The sequence below is a fragment of the Cervus canadensis genome, chromosome 5, assembly GCF_019320065.1.
Source record: "Cervus canadensis isolate Bull #8, Minnesota chromosome 5, ASM1932006v1, whole genome shotgun sequence".
Classification (NCBI taxonomy): domain Eukaryota; kingdom Metazoa; phylum Chordata; class Mammalia; order Artiodactyla; family Cervidae; genus Cervus; species Cervus canadensis.
The window spans coordinates 44,981,449-45,000,315 of NC_057390.1; the positions used below are offsets into that span (position 1 = coordinate 44,981,449).

An 18,867-nucleotide genomic window follows, 5' to 3' on the forward strand; every position below is an offset into this window, starting at 1 on the left:
GAAAGGTGATTTCATCAAGGCAGAAGTGACTACAGACAAACAATAAATTCAAATGTATGCTGAACAGGTTGCTGCTGCTAAGTCGCTTCAGTTGTGTCCGACTCTTTGCGACCCCATGGACAGCAGCCCACCAGGCTCCGCCGTCCCTGGGATTCTCCAGGCAAGAACACTGGAGTGGGTTGCCATTTCCTTCTCCAATGCATGAAAGTGAAAAGTGAAAGTGAAGTCGCTCAGTCATGTCCGACTTCATGATCCCATGGGCTGCAGCCTACCAGTCTCCTCCGTCCACGGGATTTTCCAGGCAAGAGTACTGGAGTGGGGTGCCATTGCCTTCTCCGCTGAACAGGTTAGGATGGGTAAATGCTGTAAATTGGTGTGGGATTACTTATAAATCATGAAGACAAAAAAATACCTGCATATCAAAACCTAGATCAAGACACTTCAATCACTAAGACAGAAGAGAGGAGAACGAATTAGTGAACAAATAGAAAAAAGAAGTGGGGAAAGAGAGCAAATCTTAAAATCTAAAGAGAGGGAAAACTAGGAGTCAGAGAAAAGGAAAAAAGTAACTGTTTCAGGCAAGGCCGATTCTTGTTCTTACCAGTACTCAGTAGCTGTTCAAAAACAAAAGCCCCATTCCATATCCCACTCAACCCCAAGAAGACACAAGAGAATATTCCTTCCCCAGGGTGAGGGAAGACTCCTTCATGGGGACAGACTCCCTCACCCTTGACCATGGGTACAAATACATTAAAACAATTTATTTACCCACAATTTTAAAAGAAGGATTCTGAATATAGGTACCTGTTGTTGAAGCTGAAGTATCTCCCTTTTGTTTTTGAGGTTGTGAGGCAGGCTGTTTTGATTCTTTCATTACCTCTGATACACTAGAGATTTTCAGTGGACCAGACTGAATCTTGGAAACGAAAAACATTTAAGGTTTCAGACATAATAGTGTTTTTTAAAAAGGCAGCATACAGTAACTTGTATTATTTAAAAAGTCAAGTTTTTCAAGCTTTTAACATGGGAGTTATCAATAATTCACAATAATGTATTTTATTAACCACAGTAAAAGAACCCATCATACTAGGAAAATGCAGTCCAAAAGTAGTCCATATTTTAATAATAACAAAAACTACTCCTAGGGTAACTAATGTACTTGATATATGACCTTCCCTTTAAATACCATTACTTTTATGTGTACAACACTGAGAAGGCTATTTCCATTCACTTTCTAAATCCAATTATGGTGTCTTCTAAATACATTCAGTTAGAAACAAACATTTTTTTTTAAAAGCTCTGAGTAAAAATAAAAATTCGTTTTCCTTTCTTTAATCTCCAAGATTCATGCACCTGCACTTCCAAGATATATGATGCAATTGTAATGCCTGCTTTCCTCTTTCTTAATAACCACATGCTTTAAGTTTAAAGCACCATTCATGAACAGGATTGTCAAATGATATGCCAGAGAAAACTACTGAGTAACAGAAATATTTTCATTTACTGTCTATGTGGTCTCTCTTTTTGCAAGAACTTGGCGTTGGGACTTGGATATCCTAAGATGACTACTCAACCATAATAGAAATGGTTCTGAATTTTGTCACTACCAGAAATCAGAAATATACCCATTTTCTTATTAAAATTTTATTATTTTTATCTCATGAAATGCATGCTCATTATAACAAGCAAAATAGTATCAAGATAAAGTATTGTTTTATTTAGCCTCTTCATTGCTCCTTCCAGCCTTCTCAGAGAGCCACTACTAATGCCCTGAAATCTATCCTTCCACCCATGAGCTCAGATATATACATATATGCAGTTTTTCATTTCATTAAACAATCTAAAATAGGTAATTCTATATTATACTAATTATCATATAACTTGCTTTTTTTCATTTAGCAACACATTAATATATTTTTTTCATTTAACAACAACTCATTTGCTTCCAGGTTAAGAAATTCTTTTTAGTTGAATAATATCCCAATTTAATTGTATATCCTAATGGAGTTTCAAATTCCGTAATCTGGGTCTCTTATTCCACTATTTATGGACATTCAAACTGTTTCTTGTTCTTTGTTAAGCATTCTTGTCCACAGACAACTGAAAAGCACTAGAGTATGATGTCTGCAGGGTAGTTTGCCCCAAGAAACACTGGGTCAGAGGGCTTGTATATTTTTAAGATATTATCACTTTCACATGAGATTCTAGCAACTCACACTCTCACAATGAACATGTATGTGTACAAATATGATCTATCTGTAGACTTAGTTGTTCTATTTCTCTAATTTCTATTCCTATATCAAAATCTTCTTGTTTATAACAGTAGGATTATAACAAAGTCAGTATCTGGAAAGGCAAGTGTCGTCTGACTCCCTAACCCAACACTTTCAAAATGTCCTTGACCAGCCTTGTACATTCCTTATTCTTCCATGTGAACTTTAAATCTTGTCTAATTCTTCACCCTCTGGAAAAATCAATTAGAAATTTTATTAGATCTGTGTGTGTATTTATGTAAACACACATACACATCATAAAAATATTACTTCTCTCACATACATATTTAAGAGATTTGAGAGAAACATATATTTTAAGAAAAATGACATTTCTATAGTACTATATTCTATCCAGGTACATAACATTTGTCACCATTTAGGGAAGTTATCGTCTACGTTCATCAAAAAGATTTCAGCAGGGGAAGGAGGGGGTGGAACAAACTGAGAGAGCAGTATTAAAACATATACATTACCATATGTAAAACAGAGAGCTAGTGGGAAGTTATATATAACACAGGGAGCTCAACCCAGCGCTCTGTGAGGACCTGGAGGTGTGGGATCGGGGTGGAGGGGTGGGAAGGAGGTTCAGGAGGGAGGGAGTATATGTATACTTAAGGCTAATTCACATTATTGTACAGCAGAAACCAACACAACATTGTAAAGCAATTATTCTCTGATTAAAAGAAACAAGAAAAAAACTAAATTCAGATACAGCACTTGTATCTATAATGAGACAATAAACTAACCATGTGAAAAACATTTTAGGATTATCTTCTCTCAGTATTTACTGACTATGCATAAATAACCATGTTGACACTAAAAGGGTTACCATCAAATGAAATGCATAGTTTCTAAAATCGACAAGTTTGTAACAGTGCACAACAACTGAGAGTACTCAATAAATGGGACAAAATAAAAATAAAAACACTGCTACTGGAATTCAGAGGTGACAGAAAACTGACTTTGGTCTGTGTAGTGAAGAAAGCCGGTCTTGAAGAAAACAATAGAAGACAAAAGAAAGGAAGTCATTCTGGGTAGAAGACGACCATGGGAAGAGGTATACAAATAGAAAGGATCTCTGTTTAGTCTTCTGCTTTACCAAGGACCTTGGAACAATGCCTGGTACATAATAATCACTTGACTGACATTTGAGTAAATGAATGAATGAAAAGTACAGGCATATCCATAAGGTAAACAAGTATGAGAGCACAGATTTATGTGCAGGACCATACAGAGATACGGACAGAAGTGTAAGCAAGAGCCACACTGCCAAGGGTACTGAGTGTCAACCAAAGAACCAGCAAAAACCATAAACCACAGAAATAAAGGAACCAATCGTCAGCTCCCAGGCTAACATTTAACCACTCTTGGTTTCACTTTCCTTATTCATACCATGAGACAATCTCAAAGCCTTACTTGCTTTTATATTCTGTCTTTAAAACAATAGGAATCAAAGTCCCTGATTAAGTGATACAGTGAAAATATCATGAAAACATCACAACACTTATTCTAGAAGATTCTCTAAAACTGATAAAGGGATAGCCTAGATGATGTTAAGAGTGACTGGGGGGCGGAGCCTGGAGGTGGGAAAGAAACGCTGTGTGTAGGGAGGAACAGCACTGCTGACCTGCTGAGCACTTCCACCTGTCAGCTCTGCATGTCTGCATTACACCACCTCACAATTTGCAGTCTTTTTTAAATTTCTTATTTTTTAATAACTTTATTTATTTTTAGTTGTACTGGGTCTTCATTGCTGCATGGGCTTTTCTCTAGCTGCGGTGAGCAGGGGCTACTCTTTGCTGCAGTGTGTGGGCTTCTCATTGTGGCAGTTTCTCTTATTGCGGCACGTGAGCTCAACAGTTGTGGCTCCTGGGCTCTAGAGCACAGGCTCAATAGTCGTGGCACATGAGCTGAGTAGCTCCACAGCATGTGAGATCTTCCCAGATCAGGGATCAAACCTGTGTCTCCTGCATTGGCAGGCGGATTCTTTACCACTGAGCCATCAGAGAAGCCTTTGCACTCTTTTATTTTTTTGCACTCTTCTTAATTTGCTTTTTTAAAAATATATTAATGATTGTACCATGCTATCAGGTAGCTAGGTTAGAATTCTTGGATTCACCTTCACAATTGCCCATATTTTGCTTGCTATCCTCTCTTGTTTAACCTCTAATATTTATTCTTTTTCTTGACACCATTCTTACCCTATTTCTGACCTTTATCAGCAGGTTAGCAAAAGTGGAGCAAGAAGAGGTCAAGGCTATTGAGAATGACACTTGGAAGTCATGTCCAGGGAGAAAAGACTACTACTCTGAACTGTGTAGCCTGACTCTATGCTCCTGGATGCTTCCAGCTATTTCTCCCAGGTCACGTTAGCTCAAAACAGACTCAGGACTTTAGAATGAAGCCACAGGATTCTGCTCCTACTGAAGCTGCAACTCTATCTTCCTGAGCCAGCATAAACACTTTAAAGTTCACAGGGATGAATAAACCATGTAGAAAACTAAGAACATTTTGTATCATTTGGGGTAGGGGCAGGAGAAGTCAAAGGACACCTGCTTTTCCACATAGTAACTGTATCACAGGTCTGGTCTCGAGACCTTGCTACATACTGGAGAAAAGACCTCTACCCAGTTTCTAACAAAGAACTGGTCAGCCATGTTCAACCTCACAGACTAAGGAAATACTCAACACCAAATCAGCAAAATTCATGCTCTCTTTCATCAATCTTTTTTTCAAGCACCTGTTTGAAAGAAGGAATACGTCCAATGTTAAAAAAAAAAAAAAATTGTAAGCCTCATGGAGAAAAGAAAGATGAAACTGAAGAAAATGCACAAAGTTCCAGGAATACTGGAAGATACTCCCATCACTGAATCAGTATGTAGCTGAAATTTCTGTGACTGCTTTGTGATCTAAAAGGAGCCATGACTAACTATAACATGGGGATCCTGGTGTCATGGCCATTCTTCGTTTACGCTTTTACCGTTCTAAGAGTCTGAGAGCTGCAGTGCTGGAGGCTGACACGGAACCCCTGGGTCTGCAGGGCAGCCAGGGTTACGTCTGCCCAAGCTGCCCTTCCATTTAACCTATGGGCCACATAATTATTTTCTATGTGATGTGGACTAAATGAGGGCACTTACGGGACTCCAAAGGGATAAAAATCCTGCTCTACAAAACATTAATTCAAGTTAAAGAAAAATGACAAACAATGCTGGCAAAACATTTTCAAGATGAAAACAACCTGCTTTTCAAAGTATTCCACAGGATAAACTGAAACTGTTTAAAACTCTCACCGGTTTCTTTGGCAATGGAACAGTGTAAGGTGGGGAACCAAGGACCATCTCAAAGAGTTTATCTGAGTAAGGTATGGTTTTCTCTACATTCTTCCGGAAATGGGAATCCCATTTGGCATACAGGATGGTGCCACCAATACCGCCGCCAACAAACAAAATGCCAGCTCCAGCAATTTTGCTAGCAGACAACCTAAGTGAAAGAAACAGGAAACACAGGTTTGTTTTTTTTTTGACTCTCCTAAATCTTCTTTCCTAGACCAGCCTAAGTCTCAAAGACCTTTAAGCTCCACTTCTCTGCCACTGATTCAGATCACAGCAGCCCAGTGTATCTCCACACGCTGCACATCACCTTCCTCTGGTTTGTTGTTTAACATGTCCAAAATAAAAAATAACATTTATGGATAACTTTTCCTTAATACAGTAATATCTAGGATAGGAAGAATGAAGCAACTGGCCCTTTCATACTTAAAACTTAGCATGTTCACACTCATGAGGCTTCCTTTGAACCCCAAAAACAAGTATCACTAATTTTCAAAGCTCCTCTCCCTTAATTAAGCATTTCTGTAAATACAATGAAATAAATATTAAGAAGAGCTAACAAATACTTTTTAAGTTCCAGTGTGCTGAGTTCTAGATATAAATCTATTTGTCATATAATGGAAGCCAGCACAGGGGGAGGGGGATGTCTATCTTGGATGACATCCAACCACCAGAGCCAAAAAGAGCACCATTAACAAATTTTCACCTACAAATACATATGCTCCCAAGGTATTATGAGAAAACTCCAGTGTTTCTACCCTTTAAAAATCAAGATTTTAAGCAGATATTCCCATATTCAAGGAATGAATACACACACACACACTTCAGCACACAGTTAAAAGTCTGTTTACAGGGAGATGTGCTACATACCGAGAACTGCCTGAAGTGGAGTATCTGCGGCATGGTCGCAAGGGACGGAGGACAAATTTCCCACACAGACAACTCTAGAGGGGAAGGAGAAAACATTACAACCAATAGTACAGGAACCTAGAAGGCTTTCAGGGTCGGGAAGTAAATCCTTTTACTACAAATATAAATGCCTTTCTTAAAATTTTACTTTCATAAACCAACTTACCATGAAACATATTTACAGATCCTTAAAACCAGTGATATTTCCTGTATCCCAAGACTCATATAAAATTTACTTTTAAGATTTCAAAAAAAAAGGGGCTATTTTCAAGATTTCAAAAAAAGAGACTATGAAACCACTCTCCCCTCCTCCCCCACTGACTGCACCATGCAGTTTGTGGGATCTTAGTTTCCCGACCAAGGACTGAATCTGGGCTCCTGGCAGTAGAAGCATGGAGTCCTAACCACTGGACCACCACGGAATTCTCCAGACCACTTTTTTTTTTTTTTTAATTGAAGTATATAGTTGATGTGGGCTTCCCTGGTGGTTCAGTGGTAAAGAATTCGTCAATCAATACAGGAGACACAGGTTCAGTTCCTGGGAGAAGGAAACGGCAACCTACTCCAGTATTCTTGTCTGGGAAATCCCATGGACAGAGGAGACTGATGGGCTGCAGTCCATGGGGTAGCAAAAGAATCAGACACAGCTTAGTGACTAAATAACAACAACAACAACATAGTTGATGTACAATATTATCTTTCTGGTTTACAAAACAGTGTTCACAAATTTTTAAAGGTTATATTTCATTCATAGTTATTATAAAATATTGGCTATATTCCCTGTGTTGTACAATATCCCCTTGTAGCTTATTATTTTACACACAGAAGTTTACACCTCTTATTATTTTACACACAGAAGTTTACACCTCTTAGTCCCCTACCCTTACCTTACCTCTCCTGGTTCTCTCTCCACTGGTAACCCACTAGTCTGCTCTCTTTATCTGTGAGTCTGCTTCTTTTTATTGTAAGTAAGTGAGTGTTAGTCGCTCAGTCGTACCTGACTCTTTGCGACCCCATGGACTGCAGCCCACCAGGCTCCTCTGTCCATGAGATTTTCCAGGCGAGGATACTGGAGTGGGTTGCCATTTCCTTCTCCAGGGGATCTTCCCAACCCAGGGATCGAACCTAGGCCTCCTGCACTGCAGGCAGATTCTTTACCAACTGAGCTACAAGGGAAGCTGTAGCTTTTTTCTGGAGAGAAAAGGAGGATGCAATTGAGAAGGTTCACACAGGGCTTCTAAGAGTAATGCTGCAATTTTTAAAAACTTGTACACAAGTGTCCTGTTGTTCATGTAAGTGATATCATATAGTACTTGTCTTTGACTTATTTCACTTAGCACACTGATTATAAAATAATCCTTGCATGATTTTACTCTGATGGTTTCATTTTTTTACGTTTAAATCTTTGAATCCAGTGTAAAGTATATGGTATGGATTAACTATTTTTTCCTAAATGTCTATTCAGTTGTCCCTAAATCACAAACTGAATAATACATTTCTTCCAACAATTTGAAATGCCACCCTAAAAAATACTCAATTTCTTGATGCATTTAGATTTCCTAATTTGTTCCACTGATCCACCCTATTCACACACTTCTATTCATAGACAAATAACACAATGTTTTAACGACTGCATCTTACAATTAGGTTTTAACCTGGTAGAGCTAGTCCTCTCTTCTAGTACTTTTTTTTTTTCAAAATTTTTCTGGATTTTCTTGCTTTTGTTGTTGTTTTGAAAGCCGAGCTTTCAATTAAACAACTATAACAGCTGTAATATGCACCCTGATTTAAGAAGAGATTAAATGTGGGGAAAAAATTACCTTTTATGACCAAAAAACAGTAGCAGTAAGTTTCATACCTCTATACAAAAAAAAAAACCTGACTGTATCTTGACTCAAATTAATGGGTTTTTTAAATCTGAAACAGTGGCTCCTGATTTTAAAAATTGGCTACCTGCATAGTCTGTAATAAATTTTATTCCAAATAGAGCTTTAAAAGTCAGGAAATTGAAGCTTTTTACAGTTTTATCATATAAGTATGAATCCCTAGATACAAAGTTTAATCTTGCCTATTAAATATATATATACCTGTATCTTCTAAGTCTCTTAATCCTCAAGTCTTTTACTCTATAGATGTTTCCTCCAATAATTATTCTGTTGGAAGAATCTGCTTGTTTGATCTGCAGAATTTTCCACAGACTGGATTCTGTTCAAGGTGCAACTTAAAACATGCCAGTCCTCTGTATTTCCTGCAACCTGGAGCAGAAACCAGACACTTGACCAGACTCAGGTTTACTCTCTTTGGCAAGACTTTACATGGTAGTGTCTTCTTTCACTATGGAGGCACACAATGCCTGCCTGTCTCTCTTTTTGTAATGTTATCAACTGCTGATTTACAATGTCTAGATCCATTCATTTATTGGAAGTTGCCAAAAGTGGACTCTGATTCTATTTTTCATTTATAATTTGATATATTCATTAAAGAGATGCTTACCCTCATCTACAATTTAGCTACTCAGCAGTAGAGTTTAAAGAGGAAAAGAAGAATAAATGGTTTATTCTTTTTATCCTTTTATCCAGTTATCCTCTCATGAGGAACAATTACAGGGTTTTTTGATTTTCATTTATTGTTGACAGACTGTATTTTCCAAAACTTGCCCCATTTCACATGCTTTTCTAGAACCTTGCCACCTCCCCAGAACCCTGCAAGCTTATACTATCCCAAGAACCTCCTAATGTAACCTCCTCAGAAATGAAAGGTAAATACTTACTTATATATTATTTCCTTGTATGTATATATGCATGCGTGTGTGCTAAGTCACTTCAGTCGTGTCTGACTCTTTTGAGTCCACGGACTATAGCTGGCCAGGCTTCTCTGTTCATGGGATTTTCTAGTCAAGAATACTGGAGTGGATGGCCATGCCCTCCTCCAGGGGATCTTCCCAACCCAGGGATCCAACCCACATCTCTTAGCATTTCCTGCACTGGCAGACAGGCTCTACCACCAGCGCCACCTGGGAACCATATGTATATATAATACAATGTAATTTTTATCTGTATAATAAAAAATATAATTTACTGTGAAAGAACAAATAATGTTATGGTTAATTAATACCACTAGGTTTGGGGTGATCTGTTATACAGCTATAACCAACCATATGCTTGCACCTGGAAATGGGGTGCTACTATAAAACATGAAAAACATGGTAATGACTTTGGGATGGGACTGGGGGGTGGAACTGAATGTTGGAAGGGCCTTGAGGAGACTGTTAGCAGAAGCCTAATGATCTTCACGGAAGCTGTTTTGGTGAGGGCTTAAGAAAAGCATGAAAAATATTTTGGGAATCTGGAGGAGAAAGGAATCTTTGTATGTGGTGGTAGACGTTCATCAAAACTCTCACGATGGTAAGATGTGGAAAACAGAAAAGTAGGCATCACTGTACATAATGAAAGGGGCTTCCCAGGTGGCACTAGTGGTAAAGAATCCACCTGCCAATCCAAGAGGTGCTGGAGACACGAGTTTGATCCCTGGGTTGGGAAGATCCCCTGGAGGAGGGCATGGCAACCCACTCCAGTATTCTTGCCTAGAGAATTCCATGAACAGAGGAGCCTGGCAGGCTACAGTTCATGGAGTTGCAAAGAGTCGGACATGACTGAAGCGACTTAGTACACACTATCTAATGAACTGATGGATTTAGCTAGACAGAGTATCAAGCAGAATGTTCACAAGTGCCAAATGGTTCCTTTCAGCAGAGTATAATAAGGATAGAGTCAAGCTTCTAAAACCATAAGCCAAAAAAACTGTTTAGCTTGCAAGCAAAATTTGAAGGAAATATAAAGGACCCAGTATTTGGTGGGTTAAAAAATGAGACTGTTTCTCATTCTCAGCCTCTCCAGTTAGCAAAGATCCTTTAAGACCTCAGAAGGATCTCAGGAGGTGCTCCTCATAGAACTTTTTACACTGAGAATAGGCTCACTAAGGACAACATTAAGAGTATGCAACCCATATTCCTTTCATTAAACAACAGGACTGCTGAGAATCTTAGGGGTTTTAGACCACAGCAGCCTCACAGGAAGCCTAAAATGGAGAATAGCTTATCTTGGTCCGATTTATGGGTGTGGCTTTTGTCTAATGGAGAAAACCCCAGAAAGACCCACAAGAAACCCACAAAGTCATTAAGATGAAAAACAGGCCAGCCTGGATTAAAGGGGAAAGAGTACAAAATGAATTGAAGTTTCTGGACTCCAGAACGTCTGCAGACAGACATCAGCCTGAGAAAACGTAGCTGCCAACAGGCTACGTTTCTAGAATAGGAAGGATAATTTAAGGAGTGAAACCTGAAGCCCAGAGGGTAGAACCAAGTTAAGGAGAAACATTCCCAAGCAGAAGGACTAAGTCCTAATTAGGCAAGCAGCAACTCATGCCAGATAGACCTGACATTTGTTATGAACAGTGACTGCTGTGTCTTTCTTTTCTGCCTTTTGGGATGGGAGTGTCACACTTTATTGTACATAGGACACATGGGGAACAGATAACTTGTCTCTTTAGTTCACAGGTCTTTAGACTGAAAGGAAAAGCACTTAAGAAACTGCACCCAAGTGCAAGATGTTTTGTGTGCAAAGGTAACTGATTTGATGACAAGACCCTGGTCTGTTAGTCTAAGTCTGATGCTGTGATGGGATGAGGTTCTGGAGGGTTCTAAGGAAGACTGTGAACACATCTGCATATGGGAGGGATGCGAGTTGCTGTGGCTACAGGACAGACCATATGACTACAGTAATACTTCCTGTGATATTTCTTCCAGCAACTCGCTATCTTCCATCAAACTGACATCTATGCACCATTCCCTGGAACCAGGACAGGCCTAAGTTATCAATTTACTAATAAGGGCAGTGAAAGTGATACTATGTGACATATGGGACCAGGACATAAAGGGAACACAGTTTCTGCCTGGCTCTGCCTCTCATCACACTTGCTCTTGGAACCCAGCCACCAAACAGTGAGGAAGCCCAGACATGTAAAACCCCACATGCAGGTGTTCCAGCCAACAGCGCCAGCAGAGGTCTCAGCTGCCACCAGTATCAACTGCCAGACATGGGACTGAGGAAGCCTTTGAGATGACTCTAGCCCTAGCCACTGCCTGACTACAGCCTCACAAGGGATGCTGACCAAACTGGCCACCTGAGACCAGGAAACCCCCAGAACTGAGTGAGGCAATAATCTTTTACCCCAAGCTCAAGGTGCCTTATGTAGTTACCACAAACTAAAACAGGATCTTTATCAACTCATAGATTTAAATACTTTTGATGTATTTAAACCAGCTGCAATTATTATCTGTTTGAAAACTCAAATTGTCCCAACTTTGGTCAATGGATACTACTTCAAGTTTATTATGTGTTATATTTCTTTAATATTACATACACACACACATCTATTTATCTATCTTTAGATATCTACCTGGAGGGCTTCCCAGGTGGTGCTAGTAATAAAGAACCTGCCTACCAATGCAGAAGGGCTTCCCTTGTAGCTCAGTTGGTAAAGAATCTGCCTGCAGCACAAGAGACCCAGGTTCGATCCCTGGGTCAGGAAAATCCCCTGGAGAAGGAAATAGAAACCCACTCCAGTATTCTTGCCTGGAGGATCCCACAGACAGAGGAGACTGGCAGGCTACAGTCCATGGGGTCGCAAGAGTCAGACATGACTTAGTGACTAAACCACCACCAATGCAGGAGATGTAAGGGACGTGGGTTGGATCCCTGGGTCAGAAAGATCCCCTGGAGGAGGGTACAACAACCCACTCCAGTATTCTTGCCTGGAGAATCCCATAGACAGAGTAGCCTGGTAGGCTACAGTCCATAAGGTCGCAAAGAGTTGGACATGATTGAGCATGCATGCACACACTTCATATATCAGGTCATTTCCAACTACCTGGTGCTTTTTCTCTGCATGGTAAATTTCACTTATAAAAGTCACCATTTAAAGTGCACATGTCAGTGCCATTTAGTACATGCACAATGCTATACAACCATCACCACTATTTAGTTCCAGAACAGTTTCATCACTCCAAAAATAAATTCCTGTACCATCAGGTCTCCCCACATTCCCTTCTCCCTAGCTCCTGGCAGCAATTATCTACCTTGGCTCTACAGAGCCTGTTCTGAACTTTTCCTATAAATGGAATAATGCAATACGTTGCTTTCTGTGGCTTGTTTTTAAGGTCCTTCTATGTTGTCACACGTATCATGTATGTAACTCATACTTGATTCCTTTTTGTGAAATTAGTATGAAACTAGTTCATTCAGTTTGAACTGCCAAACCCTAGTTCAAACTGAATGAACTAGTTTGTTGTATAGATATACCATATTTTGTTTATCTAGACATCAGCTGAACATCTGAATTGTCTCTATCTTTTGCTATCAACATTCACCTACAAGTTTTTGTTTGAATACCTGTTTTCAGTTCTTTGGGGGGGAACTGCAGGGTCATAAGGTTAATTCTGTGTTTAACTCTGCAACATTTTACATTCCCACAATGAAGTATGAGGGTTCCAATTTCTCCACATCCTCACTTGTTATTTTCTGTTTTTATCAGAACCATCCTGTTGGCTACAAAGTGGCTATTTCACTGTGATTTTGATTTACATTTCCTTAATGTCAAAGGATTTTGAGCTCTTTTCTAGTGCTTGTTGGCCATTTATACACCTTCCCTGGATAAATGTCTAGTTAAGTCCTTAGCCCATATTTTATTTGGGTTGTCTTCTTGTTCCTAAGTTGTAGGAGATCTTTACATATTACAGATACTAGAACTTCATCAGTTATATGATTTGAAAATAGTCCCTCCTATTCTTTTCATTCTTGTGTCATTTGATGCAAAAATTTTTTTAATTTTGTGAAATCAAATTTATCTTATGTCTTTTGGTGTCCTGTGTTAAGAAACCACTGCCAAATCCAAGGTCTACCTCCAAAACTCTTTCTTAAGCACCAGACTAAACTCTCTGTTTATTCATACAAACTAAATATCCTAACTTTAACACAAAAGATACTGGACACCTCTTAATTCTGGAATACCTTTTAATAATAATAAACAACAATACAGAAGAGACATTACTGTTTCAAAACAATTTGTCTTGACATATAACTTTGTAATAAATGTTGTTAAGGTTAGTGCTGCCTCCAACCTATAAAAATGTGATTTTAGCAAACAAAACAAACAAAAGGAGAGATAAAACACACAATTTCCATTTGATGGTTGTACATCATTAGATTTAATTTCTAGGCCAAGATATTGTTCTTTTTAAAGTGCAGTTTAAGGTTCAGGCATGCATTCTGGCTCATAGTGATTGAAAGTACTTTAAATTAGTGGGAAAGTAGCATGCTTGCATCACATAGAGTGAGAGTGGTATTCAGTTACCTCTGTTGCGCCAGTTTGTGTTGCAGTTTACCGATTCAATATAGCCCTGCATTTAAAATTCCTTTTTAAGATTTGTGAATTTTATTTTTATTAAGAGTATAGATATAAAGTACTGTAGTTTACAGCTAGGCCTTGAAATAATCTTTTTAGGATCTGTTAGGAATAAGGTTGGTATTGTATTGTATGTAACCTGCACAATGTGGAAAGCTGATAAACCTGTGCAAAATCTTTAAAAACAAAACAAAACACAATTTCCATGTGATGTTTTGGTACAAACCACTAATTCCTTAGCCCTACCAAACTAAAGTGAACACAGAAAAAGAAACCACAATCCTGGAAACAGAGACTGTAATACAAGGCCCCTCATATAAACCCTATCTAGAGGTTGCAGGTTTCCTTTCTAGACTAGGGGGTAGTTGTAACTGATATTTTTGAATTCTGTCAGAAGAATTCCTCCCACACAAACAAAAGACATCCAGACATTAACGGTCAGTTCTACATTTGAAATACAGATTAATATGCAACAACTTTTTCTATAGTTAACTAAAAATATTTTATAGGAATCATGCATTAAGGTTAAAAATCTATCACACACAAAAATACAGTAAATTTGACATGAAAGCAGTATTATTTCTCAGTAAATTCATATTCTAGATCTAGGAGAAAAAGGGCTCTTTAATTATGATAAAGAAATGGCAGATATTCATCAGCATGGCAAAAGCAGGAAGGTGACATTTCCCTAGTTTTCTCTGCATCTATGTGTGGATATATATTACTTATATATTCTCAATCTGTGTTCTACGTCATGACATAAAATGTATTTCAAAATGGTTTGAAAGCAACTCATCTAGAGAAATAAAAATAAAGAATAAAAAAAAGATTCTAATATCCATAGAAATAAACAGGCTGCATCATATATTAAACTACTTTCTACCAGGTACATCTTGCTACCTACATCTATTACTGAGCAACAGTATTTTATTATCCTAGTGAAAAGAAAGAATTCTAAAAGATGATAGCTAAAAATATTCACAAGACAAGTTCAGTCTTAAACTAGCCCTGCTATCAAACTTGGTCTTAGTTAAACAAATTAGCTTAGTCAATCCTCAAGAATAATGATGTCTCCTTCTCTTTTAAGATCAATGCATATGCAGTGACTACTCCCAAATTTATAGTCTGGGAGAGGGTCAGGCTAGACTGAAAGCCCAGGTCCTCCAAACCCTGGATCCACCTCAAAAACGGTTGGGCCTGGCCATGCAGTCCTGGGACTAAGAGAAGATGGATGGTGTCAGGTCTGGCAAGTGAGGAAGAATCAGAGCTCTGAAGCTCATTTCTGGGAAAGAAAGAGCAATTCATTCCTGCTGAATACCCACATGGATGACTAAGTCCAGACACTGAGAATCAATTAGATGTCAGCTGAGGTGGTTAATTTTATATGTCAAAATAGGTGTTTTTGGACGAGATCAACATTTAAATCAGTGAACTACAAGTAAAGTGGGTTGCCTTCCACAATGTGGGTGGGCCTCATCCAACCAACTGAAGGCCTCAATAGAACAAAAAGACCAGCCTGCCCAAGCAAGAGGCAATTCTCTAGCAGAATGCCTTCAACCAAAACTGCACCATCAGCTCTCCTGGGTCTCTAGCTTGCCAGCCTTCAGAATGAAAATGTACCATCTCTTCTGAGTATGTGCATATCAAGCCTGCCAGCCTCCATTACAGATATTGGACTTGACCGTCTCCACAACTGCATGGGTCAATTCTTTATAATAAGTCTATCTATATACGCATCCTATTGTTTCTATTTCTCTTTGTGTGTTAGTCACTCAGTTGTGTCTGACTCTCTGCAACCCCATGGGCTATAGCCCACCATCGTCCTCTGTCCATGGAATTTTCCAGGCAAGAATACTGGACTGGGTTGCCATTCCCTTCTCCAGTGGATCTTCCCAACAAGTATTGGACCCAGGTCTCCGGCACTGCAGGCAGATTCTTTACCACCTGAGCCAAGTTTCTCTAGAGAAGTTCTAAAACCTATGGAGGTTTAAGGGAGGTCACATCTTCTCATGGAAATTAAGAAAAATTCACAGAACACATTAATCTTTCATTCAAACATGTCACACTTGTGACATGTTTATTTACTGAGCATCTATTAGGAGCTAGGGACTATTATGAGTACTGATGTAAATACAGTCCCTTTGAGGAGCTTCCATTTTAATGTGGTAAACACATAATAAATACACAGCATGTCAGGTGGTGTAAGAGCTACAAAGTAAAACCAAGGAGGGTAAGGGTAGGTTCCAGAGGGATGCAAAGGAGAGAGCGAGCAGACGTGTCTTAGATAGGGAAGGCCTCTCTGAAAGAAAAGTGATATCTAAGAAAACATCTGAATGAAGGGAGTGAGCTAAGCAAAGATGTGTGGGAGGACTTCAGGGCAAATAGCAACTGAAAAGGCAATCAGAAGAACAGAATGAAGCAGAGTGAAAAAAAATAAGATATGCAAAGAGCCAGATCACAAAGAGCCCTGTGGATGTGGTAAAGAGTTTAGATTTTATTCTGATATGATGGGATGTCACTGGAGGGCATGGCATGGTCCAGTCTGTGTGCTTTTTTAAAGGCCTTTGTTAACAACGAGGTAAAGAACTGACCCTAGGGTAGACAGAGGAGACAGCTCAGTGACAACCATGCTGTAACCTTTGGGCAGAATAATGAGGAGTGGGCCTGAAAGCAGGGCCCCAAAGGTACACCTCAACAGTTTTGCCCTGAAAGGTTGCTCTGCTTCGTGCATCCTCCCAGGCCCACTTGGGCACTTTGGTAGCCCAGATTCTAAGATGGCTCCCACGATCTCTGTCCCCAGTGGTTAAGCCCATGATCAGAGTTGTACAGGCAAAAGGGATTTTACAGATGTAATGAGGTTTCTAATCAGTTGACCTGATTTATCAAAAGGGATTTATCCAGGTGGGTTTGCCCTAATCACATAAGCCTTTTAAACCTAGGTCTGGAAATCAGAAACAGGGAAGAGATATTAAAGTCTGAGAGACAAGCTCCTGGTAACCTGCAACAAAGTAAACATCTTTGCTATAAACTGCTTCTAAGAATCTTGTGGCAAAGAATTTCAGGCAGCCCCCAGGTAGGTGAGGTGAGGGCTAGCAAGAAAACAGGCACTTCAGCCCTACAGCTGCAAGGGACTGAATTCTGCTAACAAACGGAAGGAGCTTAGAAGAGGACCCTGAGCTCCAAATGCGAATCACAGCAGGGACACACTCTGACTGCACCCCTGTATGAGAGCAAGCAGATAACCCTAACCATTCACCTCTAGAAACAGTAAGGTAATAAATGGGTGTTGTTTTAAGCTGCTCCATCTGTGGTACCTGCTATGTACACACAGCAATAGGAAACTAATACACACTCCACTTTACTATGGAAGAGCCTGCTTCTTTTACCCTGGAAACGAAAGGGGAGATGGAAGATAAGCAAACGTGGGGAGAAAAAAAAAATCTGACTTTTCTAACTGACTGTGTCCAGGGACTTTGCTCAATGGCTTGAGTCACAGAACCTGTTTGGTAAATTCCACATTTTGCCAAAATACCAATTCTCTTTCAATTGTGAGCAATGGAAGCAGGTTTACTACTTTAAATTTCAGTAAATTACTTTAATGTGTGTGCTTAGTCGTTCAGTCCTGTCCGACTCTTTGTGACCCCATGGACTGTAGCCTTCCAGGCTTCTCTGTCCATGAGATTCTGCAGGCAAGACTACTGGGGTGGATTGCCATGTCCTTCTCCAAAATTACTGTGATAATTATGCAGAAATACAAGTAACTCCTTGGACGTCTGCCAAAGTTGTCCCAGCACCTAGAGACCGAGATCCTCAGGCTAATCTCAGAAACGAGCACAAGGTCAGGCGCTTAACCTTCCTCGAGTTCTAGAAGCTCGAGCTCTTACTGTTTTTATTCAAAGTAAGAATAACTCAAGAGGCGTGCTCAGTTATGAAAAGAAAGGCAGTCCTTCCTGGATAATTACAACCTTGACCCCTAAAACGCGGTCTCCAGCAGTCCAGGCACCTTAAAGTGCAACCAGCCAAGGATATGCGTGTCCCGCTGGGAACTGTAGTTTCCCCCCCGTCGACCTTCAACCACTGGATCCGCGAAACCTCTCACGCGCCCAACCAGCGACCCGGGCGCCAGCAGCCTCGATTGGTCCTAGACTGAGGCAGCGAGGGGCTGATTGGATGGCACGTCCCCAAAGCCGTGCCTCCCGTCCTACGCCCGCCTCCCCGCCACCTTCTCTCCTCCACGCCCCATCCCGTTTCAGCAATAACCCTCCAGTCATTCCCGTCCACCGAACTCCCGAATTAACTGCCTCACGGGCCCACCCAGGACTCTCGCGATAAGGGCGGCCCGGAGACACGCCTCTGTCCTGGGGCCTAGGCAAAGCCAAGCCCTCCCTTATTTTCCGCTGGTTGCCGAGAGTCAGTTCACCATGCGCTGTCTCCCGGCGCCCCCGTCCTCACCTGGGCGGTGGAGGTCACGCCGGATAACTGACAGGCTCGCAGCATCTCTGCTGCGTTGACGCCGCTTCGGGTGTAAGAGTGAGCTAGGGCGGCGGCGCGTGTAGGGGAGACGGTGCGTCCGTGCGTGCCTGCGTCCGCGCCGCCTGTCCGCGCCGGGCGTACCGGAAGGGCAGCCAACGCCACTGCGCACGCGCAGCCCCGTCTCGCTCCTGTCCCGGCCATTCGAAGAGGGTGGGCCCTTTCCAGGCGGAAAGGGCGGTCTCTCCTTCCGGGTCGCGCTGAGGGGTAGCCTCTGTTACCCGAAGTGTAGGTTACCAGGTAAACGCGAGCGTTGGCAGTGGATATGAAACTCGGGCTTTGGTCGCCCAGGAACCGAGCAGGTGTGACTCGTCGATAATTAAAGCAAGAAACTATCTCAGCCATTTCTGTCGGCTGGGTATTTC

General features: G+C 40.6%; 1 protein-coding gene across 3 annotated transcripts in view; it reads right to left on the reverse strand.

Moving 5' to 3' along the window:
* IMMT (inner membrane mitochondrial protein) overlaps nt 1–18,661 on the reverse strand; it is a 40,162-nt gene extending 21,501 nt beyond the window's left edge. For all 3 annotated transcript variants that reach the window (XM_043468737.1, XM_043468736.1, XM_043468734.1), the window contains exons 1-4: nt 18,425–18,661; nt 6,473–6,546; nt 5,564–5,753; nt 805–916 (exon numbers count right to left, since the gene is read on the reverse strand). In XM_043468737.1, coding sequence (XP_043324672.1) covers nt 805–916; nt 5,564–5,753; nt 6,473–6,546; nt 18,425–18,646 — 598 coding nt within the window. In that variant the 5' untranslated portion in view covers nt 18,647–18,661. The remainder of the gene's footprint in view (nt 1–804; nt 917–5,563; nt 5,754–6,472; nt 6,547–18,424) is intronic.
* Between the last annotated feature and the right edge of the window lie 206 nt (nt 18,662–18,867).